Source organism: Daphnia magna, linkage group LG2 (assembly GCF_020631705.1).
Source record: "Daphnia magna isolate NIES linkage group LG2, ASM2063170v1.1, whole genome shotgun sequence".
NCBI lineage: Eukaryota > Metazoa > Arthropoda > Branchiopoda > Diplostraca > Daphniidae > Daphnia > Daphnia magna.
In genome coordinates, this window is record NC_059183.1 from 7,112,268 (window position 1) to 7,129,584 (window position 17,317).

Consider the following 17,317-nt stretch of genomic DNA (forward strand, 5'->3'; position numbering starts at 1 on the left):
CGGCTCAGTGCTGAAAAGTGAGCGTAGCTCAGCTCGCGCTCTTCGCTCACGTACAAAAAATGCCATTTGAAATCTATATATTTCCGTCTTCATTTTGGCATTACAACTGCATTACAACTTACTTAGAAGATGAATACTACGGGTTCTTAATGGAATTCCCGTTTAAAAAAAAAAAAAAATTGCTAATGCTGAATTGCTGAGCCCAGTATTGAAGCGTTGTCTGAGTGAGAGTATGCATTTGGAAATATTCCTTCATTCAATTAGTTTTAAATATTTAACGCTAGATGGCGTTGCAGTCATTGAGCTTCCGCTCAGGAGGTCTTCGCTCGCGCACCCGCTCACGTTTTTCCAGTTTGAGCGACTTCGCTCGTCACTCAGAGCGCCGCTCACGCGCGCTGACACGCGCTCTTTTCGAGAGCGCGCTCCCCCCAACTCTGGGTCATCGTTACATTTATTTATTTAAAATTATTTAAGAATGCGGGGAGAAATTAAACGACATTAAATTTTAGAAAAATGAATTGCAAATCATCTGAAACTAATTTTATTACTAAAGCGTAGCGTTTTAGGGGTTAAAACAAAAAAAATTGAAAACGCAAATTTAACAGACGGAGAACAAAAAACAGTTTTTTCGAGATATCTTAAAAAGTTTTGAATACAAAAACTCGTAAATTTTTCTAAACTTGTAAACCCCCTCATTCTATTAACCCTAATTTTTTCAAGAAAATTCCTCATATACGGCGAGAGAAACAATTTTTGTTTCAATTGCCCTGTGTCTCAATTGCCCCCACTCTCCTCTACCTGTCCCTTTACTCCAACTGCACAGGGTACATGGGATAGTTATACTGTTTGAAATAAATCAAATAAATTTATTTCATGAAATCATAGATGGAATGAGACTGAATGTCAGCGAAACATTTCAGTTAAAATTCAGATTTCATTATCGCCCTGTAAAGAAGGTGCCTGTGGGCCTCACGGCCGCTGCATTCAGTATTTCTCTGCTGGATTAATCTATTCTGCTTGTGTTTGCTCGAGTGGTAAGATTGTCTTTCCTAGTAAAAAATTTAAAAAAGAAATCAAAGCAAAGAAAACTGAAAAAGCTACAATTCAAAGAAAATTCTGTAATCTTGAAGGTTTTGGTGGTTGGAGTTGTAGTGATGGCACGAACGCTCTATCGACCACAATACTTCTAACCTCCGTCCTTCACCTGACGCTGAGCAACCTGTTTTTCATTCCGGCAATCGCCCTTGGCTTTCGAAGAGGCTTTTATTCGCAGTGCATGTTGTATTTCGTAACGATGTTTTTCTCCTCGGTAACGAATTGATTGCCATCCTTCTGTTAGTACCGTTGGATTTAGGTTGCTAATCGAAATTAAATTTCTTTTGAAATTTAGTTTTATCACGCTTGTGATCAGCCAGAGTTCAATTTTTGTCTCATGTCGTATACTGGTCTTTAAAAAATTAACAGATTTTCAATTATGCTTTATTTGATTTTTTTTAATATTCCCCATATAGTTCTCCAGTTTGGCGATTTCTACGCGGCATTAACCTCAGTTTGGTTAACTGCCTTTATCGTAGCTAACCCCAGTGTCAGTGAAGAGATCTCTACATAGTAAAAAACCGTACCCACACTTTACCCGCGCTTATCAAGTGTGCCCAAGAAAGTGGGGATTTGGTGTGGTTCGAAACACCTTCGACCACACGCAAAAAAAGTGGAGTACCTCACCAATTCGGGTGCCCATTGATAAGTGTGGAGCACACTCTAAAATTCTATTGTAAATATTCGCTCCGCTACCCCCGGCATTTCCCCCTCTCAATCACGTGACGAAAAAGGGTGTTCCTAAGTGTCCATCCCCTCATTTATGACCTTGAAACTACTTTCCACTGACCATTCGTGTAGACAGGAAATCAAAAACAGAAAAGAAAAATGGAGTACGGTCGTGACTATTATGCTGGTGAAAAACTTGACGACCATTGTGAAAAGTATGCATTAGTGATTTGGGAAAATGGCGGAGACGTAGAAAACCAATGCTGTTGTGTTAACATTAAAAAAATTTGGATTCCTGAAATGCTTACAAACTCCAAAAAAAGAAAATTAAATGTGTCTTCAAACTCCATTGAAATCGAACGTGGTGAAACATCTACAGTGCAAAAAAAAGTAAGAGTAAAACAGACGAACGGTGCTGTGTCCGTGCCCTAGTGGAGTTTTTGGGTGTTACTCTAGTGTGGTGTAAAACACTATTTTTAAACCCTAAATTCCTAGTTCAAATTGGGTGTGTTTCACGCAACCGGGGATTTGCAAATAAAAAGTCTCGCTGTAAATGGTTGTTCTAATTTTCCGTATAAAAACTGCATTTGATACTCTTCTGATGCTTGTGTTTCAAAACTATCCCCGGCCTTTTTTCTTACATAAAAATTTTATTTCTAAACCCAGATTAAGCAGCGTTCCCAACGAGTGCAACACACTGTTTAATGACATTTTTTTCTTTGGTTGATTTGATTTTTTAGGATGTATGACACCAGCATGAAGTGCAGGTATAACGAGGTTGGAGCACCATAAAAATTCATCTTGTCAGTGTTCTTGCTTTACTCGGTGAATATGCGTTTCATACTAGTGTCGCACATGAATATTTCTTTCGTCTTTAAGCACATATTACAGCGTGTATGGCACCAGTTTGAAACTGTGATAACCCTAGTTTGCAGACCAGCATGGGCCTTCGTTTTTTGCGATGGGGACTAAATATTTTACCTGCGTTTAATATTGGTTTAGCACACCAACAACACATTTTTAAAAGTTCTTTTTCTATGATTTTCAATGTATATGTTTTACACTGGAATGAAACGCTTATTAATTGTGGAAAATTCCGGTAAACAAGTTTATTTTTTCAACCCAGGTAAACTGCGTTTCATACCTGTTACATACACCGACAATATAACTTGATTCGTTCTGAATCACCTTAAGGCACGCAGATTCAAATCGACCAACTTAATAAACCGGACAACAGGCAAAATAAATTAAGGCAGATAGTGTTCGTTTACAAACCTGCCACACACAACAACACCAACGATGAATTATCAGAAGATTCATGAGGTATTCATTAGTTAAGAGTCAATTGAGTTATATTTATTAAAATAAGTCTGTAGCAATCACAAAATGGTGTGTCGAATAGGTGTAGTAAACCACCTGTTGGGAACATTTGGCAGGGTTATGTCAGGCAACTTGGCATAGTCAGTTAATTTATAAGGAACAGTATACATTTTGCAAAGTAAGTTATTTATATTCCATTCACCAATGCGCTCGTCCAACTTAGATACAATGAATGTGTTGTACTTCGTTGATAAGTAGGGCTTCACACAAGCATGTTCTTTGGTTTGAAATAAAAAACCAACAACTAGAAAATTATTGCCCATCTTTGGAAATTCGATGAAATCAGAACAAACAACAACATTTCCATTTTTGAATAAACAGACGTTGTTCGGAAATCGATTAGTCAGCACAAAATCAGAGAAAACCATTTTCTTAATTCCTTTCCATTCGGAAAAATTAACCAATATTTTTTGACCACTGGTCTTTACTTCAAATTTCTTAATTTCAATTTCATATAGCATTGAAGAGTTTATGATCATTCCGTCAGCTGAAGTCGGCAACAAGTACTTTGATCTTTCTACAAGCTTATTTCGTATTTGCTCTAACGGTAAGTTTCCCGAAGCAAGAATATTTCGGAAAAACCTATAAAAATTTTCAAAAACAAACGCACTCAATGCCTCTATTCCGCAGCCGTATTTCAAAGCATCCTCAGGTAAATGTGACGCAAAGTGAGTAGTCGGTCGGATAGGGTAGTTAAACTGTTTTAGTTGTTGAACATACATCTTCAACACTCGAGATGATTCTCTTAAATTGTCTTGGGAGACGGGCTCGTTAACAAAACCACCGATCAGCAACATGGCGTACTGAAGTAACAAAATATTTTCCAAGTGCTCTTCTTGCAAAATTCCACTAAATACTGGAATAAAAATATACATGAGCATGTTTCTTATCTCGTGATGCTTATACTTCTTGGCGCTCTTGCTAAGGCTTCTTACATGTCTTTCAAATTCTAAAGGCTTGCATTTTTCAAAAAGTTTTAATCTTTGGTCCACTTGCTTTAGTTGTGAGGAACTCAGTTTATGCTCGTTTGGGTTGTATGCAAGGCCTTTTAATCTGCCCCCTACGCATCCAGCGTAAAAGGTATGCATTGGTTCTACAACGAAACCGGTTACCATCGGAAAATTCAAATCCAAAAACGGACTGAGATCGTTATGACCATTAAGGTGTTCATCGGGACAATCATCGGACTTGCAATAAGACAGGAACTCTTCATCACTTCTAGGAGCGGCATCCAATTCGAGAAACTGAATTGTTTTTTTCTTCTTTTTTGTCTTATTTTTGTTATTGGAATTAATTTCACACGCAACACCAGGTTGTATACAACGCTCACAGCTCCAGTATCCGGTGTGACCTTTCACTCTTTTTAAATATGACCACATTGGCCAATCTGCGATAACACAGCGAAGGGAGGCAGTGAATTGGTGACCGATAGTAGTAATGTCGTCGTTATTTGGATCAAGTCTTTTAAATTCTGCAATAACAGCAGATAAAAAAAGATTCACATCTGGTTTTTCTTTACAGTGAGCCACTCCAACGATTATTGGGGATCGTTTCTGTAAGATGATTGGTTTGCTTCGAGAGCGATCACTACACTCACTCACTGAATGTACAATAACACAGAGGGGAATGCATTCGGCTTGCTCAGAATTGTCGAAAAATTGGACGCCATCACAGCTCATATCAACTTCGAAGTGTGGAACGATAAATGCGTTATTGATTAACGAGCGTGCGGTTTCACCTCTTAGAAGCCGCCTTTCAGCTTCAATTTCCGGTCCGTTATGAAGTTTATCAATCTAATATGGAAGAAAAAATCATATTAATAGTGTCACATTTGCAATGTCGGTAACGGAACAAAAATTTGTTTATAACAGGCACAGACGCACCCCTTTTTTTGCTACGAGATAGCTCTGAAATAGGAAACAGTGACATGAGTCTAAAACCAAATTAAGTACCTTTTTTTTGGATAGATAGTGGAAGGGCGTTTGGATTTGTTTTGAAAATAGCAGCATATTGCAATAAATCAGCATTGCGGAAATATACTCCTGGTGAGTCTCCGGCTAGCGCAGTTTCAAGACCGAAGTGAGTGTACCTTCCATTTCCTTCATTGTCTAAATTAATGACGGGTGGCAGTGGGTGATTCTTTCGATTCACACTGTTTGTACTGTATTAAATACAAATAAAATAATACAATGAATGTACTTGCGATGAAAACACTGCAATACATTCTCAATAAACATTACCTAGCTAACTGTAATGTCGTAGTATATGGCTGCGGCATATCACGGCCGTCGATTAACATCAACTGTTTTTCCGGATGATGGCAAGGTATCAAAATCTATTTGCGGCCTATGTTCCTTCAGCAACTCCAGCAAGTACGTCAAATGACTTTTCTTTTGCATAGTAAAAGCAGCCCAATGGCATAAAATTCTTTTAAACGACAAGGGTTTGTTGTTTGGGACCGAGGAAGTACCAGCAAGATTAATAACAGGTATGCCTTCAAAAGCATGAAAATCTACATCTTCGTTTGCATGCTGTTTGTCTGTCGTGAAAGTATCTACATGGTGTTTGAAAAAAAATATATAATTTTAAAAAAATAGATTTTCTAAATATATTCTTCCAAATAGCCATTACTACCTTGAAGGTGATTCAACATGGTTTGGCTGTTGCTAGATTCCGCACCAGCAGTATTCTGGTGGAGATCAATATATGGACCTCTATTTCTTCGGCACACTCCTTTTCCTAGAAAAATATATAACTGAGTCACAGTAGAAAAATATAAAACACAAGACACATGTTAAACTTTAAATACCATATGTAATATTGTAGGTAAATGACAAGTAGATTGTTGTGATGTCATATCTCCAACACAGGATTCCGATAGAGATACTTTAGTTTTCAGTCCAAACATCTGAGGCAATCTTGACGATAGTGATACTAAGTGTTTCATATGACTTTCTGGAATTCCTGTTGACATCCATTGTAAAAGCTTCGTCACTGCCGTTGTTTTTAGTCGTTGTTTGTATTCGGGTGTCAGATGATTCAATTTCCTTTTTCGTTTACGCTGTTGCTTCCCACACACAACGAGAATTTCATCAACTTCCTTGTCACCTAGCTGTTCTGGAATATTTTCCATCCTTTCCAATTGTTTCCACACCAAGACTGTGATAATTATTCATTAACAGTTTCTTAAATTTTGGTTACAGACAGTACAGATTCAATACTTACAACATCTTTTTTTTTACGAAACTGTTAAAAGTTGACATGCATACGCACTCCCAAAAACACGGTGTAGCAAATAATGGGCTGATGCAGACGACGACATGAAGTTGTAACCATGACCACTATGCCAGGTTGCCAGTCCAGCACCAGTAAAAATGATTTTTTAATGTACGCCCGTCAACCGTCTTTTGTTTGGTTCTTTTTTTTTCAGTTTTCGTACACGCTACGGAAAGAGCAGACGAACGTCATGTATAACTTGGAAATAAAAGTTGTACAACCTCGTGAAAATCGCATCTTGCTGTGTATAACGCTGTTAATGGTAAGAATAAGCTTAATAAATCAAATGTTCCTGTCTGTTATATAATAATTTCTCACACATGTCCATAGGATATTCCTGTTGCTGAGTTTGTGTAAATAGGAGGGAAAAGATAAGAGAAATGGGAAGTAAGTCAGTGTTGGATCCAACTAACGACGAGGAATCTCTATCAAATAGTAAAGTGGGTAGCTCTGGTGCTTTTCAGGTATGATAACTTTGTAACTAAAAGACTTTACGAGAAAATATATTTCATTCCTTAAATGGTACTTCATATTAGGTAGGAAGACTACACGTTCACTGGATGGGCACACATATAGGCTGGAGGATACAAGTGGACACAGTGTAAATGATCTTACTTCGATGAAGTATTACCTAGTAAAAAATGTGGAAACAGATGAAAATTTCAAAAAAAAAATTTACTACAGCTGCGTGCCAACTACTTGGCTTTCCCAGTGCATGAAGTTTATGCTGTACCCACCAGTTGGGTCACATTCTGCAAATGGGAAAAATCAAGAACCAAGTCAATGGAGAAGTAATGTATTTAAAAGATTTCGGTACCCAACCAATTCTTGGTTCGAGTACGACGTTGTTCAAGTTTTCAACGCATCAAAGCCAGGTAAAGCAAAATAGCTATATGAAGCATTGCTACATTACTTTCTCATTTATTAATTTTTTCCTCTTCTCAGGGAGTCATGATAGGGTCTATAAGTCTGCGTCTGCAGCCATGAAAGGCAGTAAAACTTTTAAAGATCTGCTAAAGTCTGACAACGACGTAAGATCGGAAGGGGAAATCGAGTCAAAAAGAAAAAAGTGATACAGGAGTGGATGAGCCGGAAAAAAAAGGGAAAAAAGCAAGTGAAGTAAAAGAAGTGAAAGACGCTCCGGCTGCTGTTATCGGCAACGGTGATGAAGGGCAGTCAATCTTACCTGACGCTGGTGGTGAAATCAGTGCTGTTGTCGCCCGGGCAGTGTTTCCTTTGCTCTCAGATAACTGGAATGTTGACATAGATAGCAATGATGGTAGATTTGTAATGTATTTGTCCTTTTTTAACAATGACAATTAGTTTTCTCCAAATAACGTAGAAGAAACGATCTTTCCACTTGAACCAACATCTTGGGTGGAGCAGGGCGAACAGAGCGCAACTCCAGAGTTTCATGGAACAATGATGAATTTAGACACGCATCAACTATGCCCATCTTTATCGCCTTCATTAAATGGGCCGACAGGCAATACGTCAACCAATGGGACAACAGGCTAGTGTGAAATTTTGAATAATCATTGTTTAGACTATATCATTTTTAGACTATATATAGGATACAAAACATTGAAGTCGGAAATTATGTTTTGCTTTTTGGTTTGTTTAGGTATGACTTTCGACCAATCTATGACGTTCCGTCTTCTTAATGCCATCGAACGGGTGACCTCGCTAGAAAATGCCATTGGTACCATTGAAGCTAATGTGTCAGCCACACTTGCATTAATTCTTGAAAAGCTTGGGGCATTGGACCAAAAAATTGAAGCAATTCGTAAGGTCGAAGTCTACAAAATGGCAGAAGTGGATTTTGACTATCATAAGTCGGTGATTGACACTCATTTTAAAGAATTGCCCGTAAAATCCACGAATGCAGTGGAGGCAATTGATTTTTCTTTGCAGGACAACACTTTAGCCATAAGTCTGGTAATGATATGCTTGTTATAAGTAATGACGTTAATTTATTTTTAGTTCTTTTGAACCACTAATATAGGTTTTCTTTTCTGTCGAGAAATTTAAAACAGTTAAAACTGTCAACAAACTGTTTTATCTGATGCTGGACTTTCTGGTATCCAAGGAAGTTAGCAACAAAATGCAGTGGAAAATGATGCCTAGGGGCAAAGACAGCAGGCCCGGAATGGCTGGCCTTTTCAATCTATTAGCCGTCTTCGGAGGTAGTTTTATTTTAATGCATGGAATTGTTAATGATTTTATACATTAAACTTTTATCGTTTGCATTTCATTTCAGTGGCCGCAACGACTTTTGCAAAAAAAAAAGGAGAACAGTTAAATGAAGGAAGAATACAGCAGCTCGTACGTGATGCAAGGAAAACACACGCCCGAGAATTTCGGGCAACATCCCGTGGCAATGAACAAGCAGCAAATGATGCACCTGCCACAGCAGCAGGAGCAACGCAAATTCAAGACAACGATGGCGTTACACTAAAAGAGTACAGTATCCTGCACAAAAATCCGAACACCGATTTAATTTTTTAAAGCCACCTATTGGCGGGGTAAAGGGTTTTTTGTTTGTTTTTCTTTAAGAGGGAGGGTAGACGGGGTGATGGACACATAGGGCAGGGTTGGGTAAGTCTAGACATTTTTTTATGCCTTAAGGTATTACGCTTTACGGCAAGTAACAGGTCGGGACATTTTTGCAACCCCCAGGGTGGTGTGTTTTTTTTAAACGACAGTTGGAAATGTTGGACTTAGGCTGTGTAATACTCCTTACCCAAATAAATTATAAAGCTGCCTGTGCACAATTATTTCGATACCGATGGCATATGTGTAGAGCCTCTGATTGCGACGCCGTTGATCAGTGTTCGAATCCTAACAAGGATTTGCAAAATATATGGTATCATTATGATATTCTTTATTCGAATTTGCTGGGAATATTAATTTCTCTAGAACGAAGGATATTATTATTTTTTAAATTATTTAATAAACAAAAAAAGCATATATTGCTCGATGAAAATTTATTTTATATGTGAACGAAATTTTCTCGTAAGTTAACAATATTAACTCATCACCTCATCTGGAATCGAACACCGATCTCCAGCACCACATTCAGAAACGCTACACCTACGCCATTGACAGCGACGTAAACATATACAGGCAGCTGGAACATGAGCTTAATTGTTTCGGTAAGCAACATTACCATGCCCAAGCCCTAAATTTCCAACTGTCGTTTTAAAAAACACACCACCCTGGGGGTTGCAAAAATGTCCCGACCTGTAACTTGCCTTAAAGCGTAATACCTTAAGGCATTTAAAAAATGTCTAGACTTAACCAACCCTACCCTGTCGTGTCCATCACCCCGTCTACCCTCCCCCTTAAAGAAAAACAAAAAAAAAACCCATTACCCCGCCAATAGGTGGCTTTAAAAAATTAAATCGGTGTTCGGATTTTTGTGCAGGATACTGTACATCGACCGACTACAAGCACTAGTAAACGGTTTTAGCCGTTAATTTCATTTTGCGTTGCTACTGCTATTTTTTACATGTTAAACCGATGTTTAGTTTACATTCTTTTGGGTTTGTGAACCACTGGACTGCATCAGTCCATTATTGTGGTTGCGTTTTTTTTGCATTCCAATTTAATGATCTGTTTTCATTTTACCGTGGAATTCCAATAAAATGTATTGGCAGACATTCAACTACTTGTTTGTTTTTTCTAAAATGAAAATTTGTGGTATGAAGTGGTATGTTAGAAGGGTTACAAACTAGTGTGTTGTACCAGTTTTGAGGAAGAGTTTAAAACTGGAGTAGTTAACCAGTACACAGGATGAGTTTGAAACTGGTGTAAATTTTTTTTTATATACTGGAGTAGTGTTCCACATTAAAACTAGTGTGTTACACGAGAGTAATATTAAGATGAAGGTTAAGGTCAATACCAGGAAAACACCGGAACAAATATTAGGTTAATACTGGTATATTTAACAGAACGATACTGGAAAGAAAACCCAGATTTCATAAAATCTGTGGTGACAATTTTATACTTAACACTAGTGTGAAACCCGCCCTATCACGCGAACAAGAGGTGTTACACCAGTGTGTTTCACCAGTGCCACACTTCACACGGGTGAGGCACACTGGTTCAACGCGGAATTCCGCACGACAAAACTCCACTAGGGTGGAATGCAAGATTATGCCAGACGAAGAAATGATGCAGTCAATGGTAATTTTGTTTAGTCTATTTTCAGTTAGATTTTAATGTTACTTAATTTGTCTTCTTCAGGTGATGTGGTTAAGGACCCACTCGTCGTCTGTCAGTAACACTCCAAAAATCGTCAATTACATGGAAGAAACATTCGTCTACCGGGAAATCCAGCAAAACAAAAACAAGTTTCAGTGTGCCAGTGACGTTCTTAAAGAATATCCCCGTTACGTTGACGTTGAGGAGGGTTTCTTGGTAAAAATCCATTTAAAATGTTTTTTAATTCGATTTGTACCTAATGTAAATATTTTGAAAAGATCCTTCAGGATTTTAAACGAAAGTATCCTGCCAGCGATCCGGCTGCCCTAAACAAAAAATTTTTATCAAAATTTTCATCTTCTTTGGTAAAATTGGCCAAAAGGAAGGGAGAATCTATTCCGAAATGCAGTGATGGTACATAATTTTTTGTAACAGTGACTGACGATTAACTAACGATCTATATTTTTACATTGATGTAGAATGTTTAAGATCCCTGGTATTAACTCTTCAGTTACTGCCAAGTGTCAACAACGTTAAAAAAGCCAGCTTTGACTCAAAACTAGGTCGCCTTTTCCTCTTTGTAAAGGTGATTACTTTGTTATTTTCTGCTTAATCGAAACGCTGATTTTTCTTTTGCCATAGGAAAATGAATGCATTTCAACCTTGGCTGAAAAGAAAGATTCTACATACCATAAGCAGCCATTCCTTGTTGTCACCGGGACGATGGAGCACCCTATTTCTTTCAATTTGGTGATTGACAAAACTGTTATTCCTCTAGGATGTGAATGTTCTAGAGCATTTAATGTTTTATTTGCTTCTTTTTTCATTTTTCGTCTTGAATATCCTAAGTATTTAGTCAAATTCTTCATTTTTTTCGAACAGTTTGTTTTCGAGATTTTCTTGAGTAAAAATAACAAAATAAACGCATCAAATCAAGATTTTGTCAACGTCCTCGAACACATTGCAGGCGATGAGGCTTTTAATTCCTGAATTAGATCACACGCCTTAATGTTATCGTCTCTCGTTCTTCAACTCATATGGAATGAATTTCGATGTGATTTTATGGATTGTTTCATAATCAAGCCATCTTCCTCTACTTATAATACCACCAATCAGTTTTTAATCATTAAAACGTAGTAGTCTTCTGTATGTGTATCCCAATCCGGATTCTTTTTGTACGAATGACGTAATGTTTTCAATAAAGACACTTTGTTGGATCAAATGTTTTGGTATTCACTGCAATGGTACCCACACTTATTGTGCTCACACTTATTCCACACTTTTTTGCCCACTTATTAGTGTGCGTTTTGATCCACACTTAACCACACTTAGGCCCTAAGTGGAGTGGCACACCTTCATTTACGTGTGCCCCAAAGTGGACTATCCCACTTTTAAGTGGGTACCAACACTTTTTAGTGGGGACTTCCATTTCCACACTTGTAAGTGGGGTTAAGTGTGGGTAAAATTTTTTACTGTGTAGTGCAATATGTAGGCTATTGCCGGGGTGGTTGGCATAGCTATGGCAGTTCACTACAATCCTACGTCATTCGCTTCATTTACCATACCGATTGTTTGTGGCCTTGGTCTCATTGCGGTCTGCTGGGTAACTATAGGCTTTTACTCCATAATATACATATATCTGTGTGATAAAGGTATCTCGATCACCTGACTTAATTGACATTTTTGCAATTCAACAGACTCGTCACAGCTGCCACATGCACAAGTGTTATCCGGGCAAGTCCTACTGTTTGAAGGCTGTATTTCCGTGCATATTGTTCGCCATTGTTGGATTGGTTTGTTTCGCTTTCCTCGAAACGGAAGACAATTATTTTCATGTTCACAGTATCCGGCATATTTCAATTGCGCTAGCTATAGTCTTTGTCATCCCGCGTGGGAGTAAAAGAGTGGACATCACGAAAACCTCTTCTAATCATCATGAACCTCTCTCGTAATTAGAATAGCTAAGAACGAATAGCAGTCATTTAAAAAAAAGTTTTCGCATTAAGTAAGTTATGAAAAAAAAAATTATCTATCTGTTTTTCTTGCATTTAAACCATTTCAAAGTTATATTTGATTCAAGTTCAGTCATCGTGGTAGAGCTTAGAGTGTAGGACGATGCATCATGTACGTTTTTTTATTTGTTTATTTTTATTTAATTTTTTTTAAAGAGATATCCACAGACACGAGGTATCCCTTTCTAGTTAGTTAGGAATTATACGCACCGCTGGGCAGTAGTAGGCTACTTCGTTTATCTGCAAATAAATGTTTTCCTCCTTTAAAAAAACCTTATTATTTTTTTTTAATTCTTATTCTTAATCTTATTTCTTAGCTTTTTGGCATTCAGTAGTAGTAGTAAAATTATACTTAAACCGACAACTGTACTTTTCCCTGGTAGCCTGCGTCTTTGTAAGCCTAAAAAGAGGACATGGCGGCCTTTACTACAAACTATCGCGCAGAGAGTCCATTCATTCAAAGACTGCTATATTAAATATTTTAATTATACGTTTATATGTGTGTTTGTACTTTCTTTTTTCTGCGCATTTTACGAAGGAAATTTGCAAAGGCATGATCTTATTGAAGTAAAAATATTGGGGGACGTTTGTGTAACAACTTGTGTTTCCACTACAAGTTTTCACGCAGTGCACCTCAGGCCTTAGTGCAGTCATTTCCATACTCAGCAGGGAATGCGACATTGGACCCCCCGACACCAGCCATTCTTATGGCGCTACGGGTCTTAGGAAAACTTGAGTATCTTTTTACTGATAAGGACAAATTGTTTTTTTTCCTTTTTCCTCTATCAGTACAATACTTATGAAAATAGAGAAAGTGGAGAACGCGTACCCCCCTAGGTTTACGAACGCGCCTTGCGGGTGGACTCCATCTTAACCGAAAGTTTTGTGATGGCTCTGTACATTGTAAATGGGTTATAAAAGGGATCTTAGTAATTAATTCATAATAAATCGTAAACGCATACTGTGGATTTGTGAACAATTTTATTTTAAAGGTAAGTGAATAGGCTTTCTTTTAGTGTAAGATTTAATGCATTTCAAGTGTAGGATTAAACGTAATTAAATGATAAGTGTGATGTTTACAGGAATTCTTCTTGACAGATTGAGTGGAATGAGTTGCATTGTAAAAGGGTGCAAAAGGAATGACAAGTCTCATAAAACTACAAGCTTTTACTCTTTTCCTAAGGTTACAACTTCGACCTGAACCACTACTTTTTCATACACAAAATAAAAAAATAAGTCGTTTCGAGTACATTTGTTCACGAGAGACTTTAATTCCTCTTTTGTTTTGGTCCAATATAGTTTTGCTGTTTTGAAAGGACATTGTTTTAAATCTAAACCACATAGTTTTTTACAATAAGATAATTTTTCAATAGAGTTGGCTAACGTCCGAAGTTGCCAGTTCGATTAATTGTGAAAAAAAAATTGGACACAAACTAGTAACAGTTTTTGCATTGCGGCTTACGGAGTTTCGCCCGTTGTAGTTTTAGTTTAAATTTTTTCCATTGAAATTATCTTTCTTTCCATTCATAATTGGATCACGAAATTCCTTCGTTATCAGGTAATCTTGTAATTTTTATTTGACCTCGATATAGACTGTACTTTATTTATTATTAATTTTTTTGTAGACGTGTTTACTTTCTGTAGCAGACAAAAATGGATGTTGTAGAGGAAACTGGCGGGCTGATAAGGGAGCCCGCCAGTTTTTGTCTGCTACAGAAAGTAAACACGTCTACAAAAAAATTAATAATAAATAAAGTACAGTCTATATCGAGGTCAAATAAAAATTACAAGATTACCTGATAACGAAGGAATTTCGTGATCCAATTATGAATGGAAAGGAAATGAAAATTTAATAAAAACTAAAACTAACAACGGGCGAAACTCCGTAAGCCGCCATGCAAAAACTGTTACTAGTTTGTGTCCAATTTTTTTTTTCACAATTAATCGAACTGGCAACTTCGGACGTTAGCCAACTCTATAGTAGGTAGTGCCATACTATACTCGGATAAGTCAAACTTTGACACATCCATTGTTACACACACGACCTATAACAAGAATTCCTGTAAACATCACACTTATCATTTAATTACGTTTAATCCTACACTTGAAATGCATTAAATCTTACACTAAAAGAAAGCCTATTCACTTACCTTTAAAATAAAATTGTTCACAAATCCACAGTATGCGTTTACGATTTATTACGAATTAATTACTAAGATCCCTTTTATAACCCATTTACAATGTACAGAGCCATCACAAAACTTTCGGTTAAGATGGAGTCCACCCGCAAGGCGCGTTCGTAAAACTAAAACGTAAAACGCGTACCCCCCCTGTACGCGTTTTCCACTTTCTCTATTTTCGCAGCCGGGGAAGAAATTGATTTTCAAAGAGGGGAGGGTATCAAAACTTTGTCCTTAAATTAGTTACCTTAAACTTAATATTTTTAAAAAACAAACTAAACCAAAAGATAGCCCGTAAAAATATGATTAATAATATGTATTTTAAAAAATTAGATTATCAAACAATGGGTCTACAAATTAAGAAAAACAAAAAACGCACGGGAAAAGTTGGCTACGGCAAAATGGAAAAAAAAAACAATTTTCATTTCGCCGTATTTTAAAAACGAATCGCCCAAAATGGACGAAATTTGGAAAAAAAGTTATTTAGGACAGTATAAACCTACTGTCCAAATTCTAAAATATGTGCGCGGCAACGATTCGTCTGGATTGACCCAACTGCAAAATAAAGGAGTCCCCCCTACCGACGATTCTTTTAAGTATAATTATGAGGCGGTTTCCCTAAATTGCGATATAAGGTACTAACTAAGCAGTTAATAGTGTAGCGCCAATGGACTTTGCCACTCTGGCAAGATGTCGAAGGATTCAAAAGCCCGTCTATGATCGACCAGAGGGGCAGTGTAGTCCAGCTTAGTAAGTCGGACTGGTTGTGAGTGCTGTTTGCTGTGTATACTGTGTATTTGAGCTGTTCATGCTGAATACACACCTTAACCCAGTGAAACTGTTACTTGGTGGAGATGATCCTGCGATTTCAGTGAAAGGTTGCACGTTTTAACTCCGGGAGGCGTCTTGCTGTGAGTGGTCTCTGGAAGTCGATTTTGGCAAATTTTTTTTTGTGCTGTGCACGAGGCCAAAGCGACGGTCTGAGAGGGCGTGTAATTGACAGTGGGATCGCAATTGATCCTCGTTTGCATGTCACTGCAGTTGCAAAACAAAAAAAGATTCTACGGCCTTTAAATACTTTAAGTGATTTAAATCAAAGAAACATTTCCCGATTGTATGAGAAAGCTGATTTTTACGGAAAAGGGAGAAGAGGCCTACTAGTGAATTCCATGCCTTCTTTCTTTGAAACAAAATTAAAAAAGAAATTAAGGGCTTGGAATGGAAATAAAATAGAAATTTAAAAAATTATTTTATGTTTAAAAAGATTTTTTTGTATTTTCGATAATTTTCAAACATTATTTAAGATGCACGTCTGCAAAATAAGTCGAGTAACAACGAAGTCAACAGAAAAAGGAGCTTAAAGGACCTAACCCCTATCCCTAGGAGTCCAATCCTTATATAGTCGGCTTTTCGTTACAGTGCGTCACTCCTTCTCATTTTTTCAGCATGACAGACAGGTATGGTATATGGCATTTGAGACAGCCAAGGGACAAAAATAATAATGTTTCAACTTTCCAGCAGAACGATAAAGAAAGAAAAGTAGGGACTTAAAAGGATAGTGTAGATGGTCCAGAATTCTTCGCTGAAGATGTAAATGAAACCAGAAATTTGTTAAAACTCAACTTGTCAAAGCACTCAAGATAATTGTGGTAATGGTGACACGGGACTTTTAGCAGTGCACGAGTCACCATCCGTAAAACTGGGTATTCAAAGTACATTAACTGCAATTTTGAAAACCTTTGTCTGGTATCGTCGTTTCGTTGGCTCTTGGTGAAAAATGTAGAAAGTAGATGGGATGCATACAATACAATACTTTGCAGCATTGTACTGTTTCATTTCGTCACTTGCATGCACTTGCTTCTTCCTAAAGACAAAGTGGTCCATTTATACGTCTGTTATCTTGATGCTTGTTTGGTGGACCTTTCAACCAATTGATTGTTCATAAAATGACGAGAAAGAATGCCAAACCTAATGGCAATGAGAAAACAAGTCGAGTAACAACAAATTAAACGAAAAAAGTACAATAAAGGACCCAACTCTCCAAAACAGGAACGGATATTTGAACTTCTTCGACATTACATTCCCAACAATATCGATCTAAGCCCATATACCCCTACATGGCCCCACATTCCGATTCAAAATCTTAACCTAAGACTTAACCTAACTTAATCTAACTTAACCTAACTTAAATCTAACTTAACCTAACTTAAATCTAACTTACCTAACTTGAATCGGATCGTGGAGTGTGTCGGTGTCTGTGGGTCTATGGTCGACATTGTCAGGAAACGACTGTCGAAGGAATTCAAAAATTCGTCCTTCTCCTTCAGAAGTAAGATACTTTATACACGCCTTGTTTCGTTACTGTGTCGCTCGTTCTCGTTTTCTCAACATGTTTCGGTTTGGCCTTCCTACTCGTTCATCTTTGAACAATGTTCACATTCGTTGAAAGGTGGTGTAGTTTACTTGAGGTGGTTCAACCATATGTCTATCCTTCTTCTT

At 37.4% G+C, this 17,317-nt stretch overlaps 4 protein-coding genes and 1 long non-coding RNA gene across 10 annotated transcripts; 3 read left to right on the forward strand and 2 right to left on the reverse strand.

The window, feature by feature from the left end:
• The first annotated feature begins 1,607 nt into the window (after positions 1-1,607).
• LOC123469644 lies at positions 1,608-11,616 on the forward strand. Of its 2 annotated transcripts, none has more exons than XM_045168771.1 (6): positions 1,608-2,187; positions 10,564-10,608; positions 10,669-10,842; positions 10,905-11,040; positions 11,106-11,212; positions 11,269-11,616. In XM_045168771.1, exons 1-6 carry the CDS (start codon positions 1,924-1,926, stop codon positions 11,614-11,616), a joined length of 1,074 nt encoding a protein of 357 aa, XP_045024706.1. In that variant the 5' UTR covers positions 1,608-1,923. The 2 variants fall into 2 exon arrangements, with proteins under 2 accessions (XP_045024706.1, XP_045024707.1); XM_045168772.1 differs by having other exon boundaries at positions 10,914-11,040.
• Positions 2,974-4,931, reverse strand: LOC123469643. The gene has a single exon (XM_045168768.1). It carries the CDS (start codon positions 4,821-4,823, stop codon positions 3,144-3,146), a length of 1,680 nt encoding a protein of 559 aa, XP_045024703.1. The 5' UTR covers positions 4,824-4,931; the 3' UTR covers positions 2,974-3,143.
• Positions 5,105-6,459, reverse strand: LOC123469646. Of its 3 annotated transcripts, none has more exons than XR_006642928.1 (5): positions 6,370-6,459; positions 5,954-6,303; positions 5,779-5,877; positions 5,385-5,698; positions 5,105-5,305 (listed from the first exon to the last, which is right to left on the reverse strand). XR_006642928.1 is itself a non-coding variant. In XM_045168778.1 (5 exons), the coding sequence occupies exons 2-4, from the start codon at positions 6,275-6,277 to the stop codon at positions 5,424-5,426; spliced, it is 720 nt and encodes a 239-aa protein (XP_045024713.1). In that variant the 5' UTR covers positions 6,278-6,303; positions 6,370-6,459; the 3' UTR covers positions 5,105-5,305; positions 5,385-5,423. The 3 variants fall into 3 exon arrangements, 1 of the variants encoding a protein (XP_045024713.1); XR_006642927.1 differs by having other exon boundaries at positions 5,779-5,883; XM_045168778.1 differs by having other exon boundaries at positions 5,779-5,899.
• On the forward strand, positions 6,586-8,992 carry LOC123469645. Of its 3 annotated transcripts, none has more exons than XM_045168774.1 (8): positions 6,586-6,682; positions 6,751-6,884; positions 6,957-7,295; positions 7,366-7,699; positions 7,763-7,933; positions 8,045-8,358; positions 8,426-8,606; positions 8,681-8,992. In XM_045168774.1, the coding sequence occupies exons 5-8, from the start codon at positions 7,843-7,845 to the stop codon at positions 8,926-8,928; spliced, it is 834 nt and encodes a 277-aa protein (XP_045024709.1). In that variant the 5' UTR covers positions 6,586-6,682; positions 6,751-6,884; positions 6,957-7,295; positions 7,366-7,699; positions 7,763-7,842; the 3' UTR covers positions 8,929-8,992. The 3 variants fall into 3 exon arrangements, with proteins under 3 accessions (XP_045024709.1, XP_045024710.1, XP_045024711.1); XM_045168775.1 differs by having other exon boundaries at positions 6,957-7,044; positions 7,105-7,295; positions 7,366-7,933; XM_045168776.1 differs by having other exon boundaries at positions 6,957-7,021; positions 7,105-7,295; positions 7,366-7,933.
• A 502-nt stretch (positions 11,617-12,118) lies between the features above and the next one.
• Positions 12,119-13,128, forward strand: LOC123469647. The gene is made up of 2 exons (XR_006642929.1): positions 12,119-12,229; positions 12,324-13,128. It is a non-coding gene; the product is annotated as an uncharacterized LOC123469647 (long non-coding RNA).
• Positions 13,129-17,317: the final 4,189 nt, after the last annotated feature.

Excerpts from the sequence above, each read along its gene's own strand:
- LOC123469644 (XM_045168771.1), top strand. The coding sequence starts at position 1,924 with ATGGAGTACGGTCGTGACTATTATGCTGGTGAAAAACTTGACGACCAT. Across the intron at positions 2,188-10,563 it reads AGACGAACGGTGCTGTGTCC|GTGGAATGCAAGATTATGCC; the intron begins GTGCCCTAGTGG and ends AACTCCACTAGG. Across the intron at positions 10,843-10,904 it reads ACGTTGAGGAGGGTTTCTTG|ATCCTTCAGGATTTTAAACG; the intron begins GTAAAAATCCAT and ends TATTTTGAAAAG.
- LOC123469643 (XM_045168768.1), bottom strand. The coding sequence starts at position 4,823 with ATGAGCTGTGATGGCGTCCAATTTTTCGACAATTCTGAGCAAGCCGAA.
- LOC123469646 (XM_045168778.1), bottom strand. The coding sequence starts at position 6,277 with ATGGAAAATATTCCAGAACAGCTAGGTGACAAGGAAGTTGATGAAATT. Across the intron at positions 5,900-5,953 it reads TACCTACAATATTACATATG|TTATATATTTTTCTAGGAAA; the intron begins GTATTTAAAGTT and ends ACTGTGACTCAG. Across the intron at positions 5,699-5,778 it reads CATGTTGAATCACCTTCAAG|ATACTTTCACGACAGACAAA; the intron begins GTAGTAATGGCT and ends AACACCATGTAG.
- LOC123469645 (XM_045168774.1), top strand. The coding sequence starts at position 7,843 with ATGATGAATTTAGACACGCATCAACTATGCCCATCTTTATCGCCTTCA. Across the intron at positions 7,934-8,044 it reads GTCAACCAATGGGACAACAG|GTATGACTTTCGACCAATCT; the intron begins GCTAGTGTGAAA and ends TGGTTTGTTTAG. Across the intron at positions 8,607-8,680 it reads TCTATTAGCCGTCTTCGGAG|TGGCCGCAACGACTTTTGCA; the intron begins GTAGTTTTATTT and ends ATTTCATTTCAG.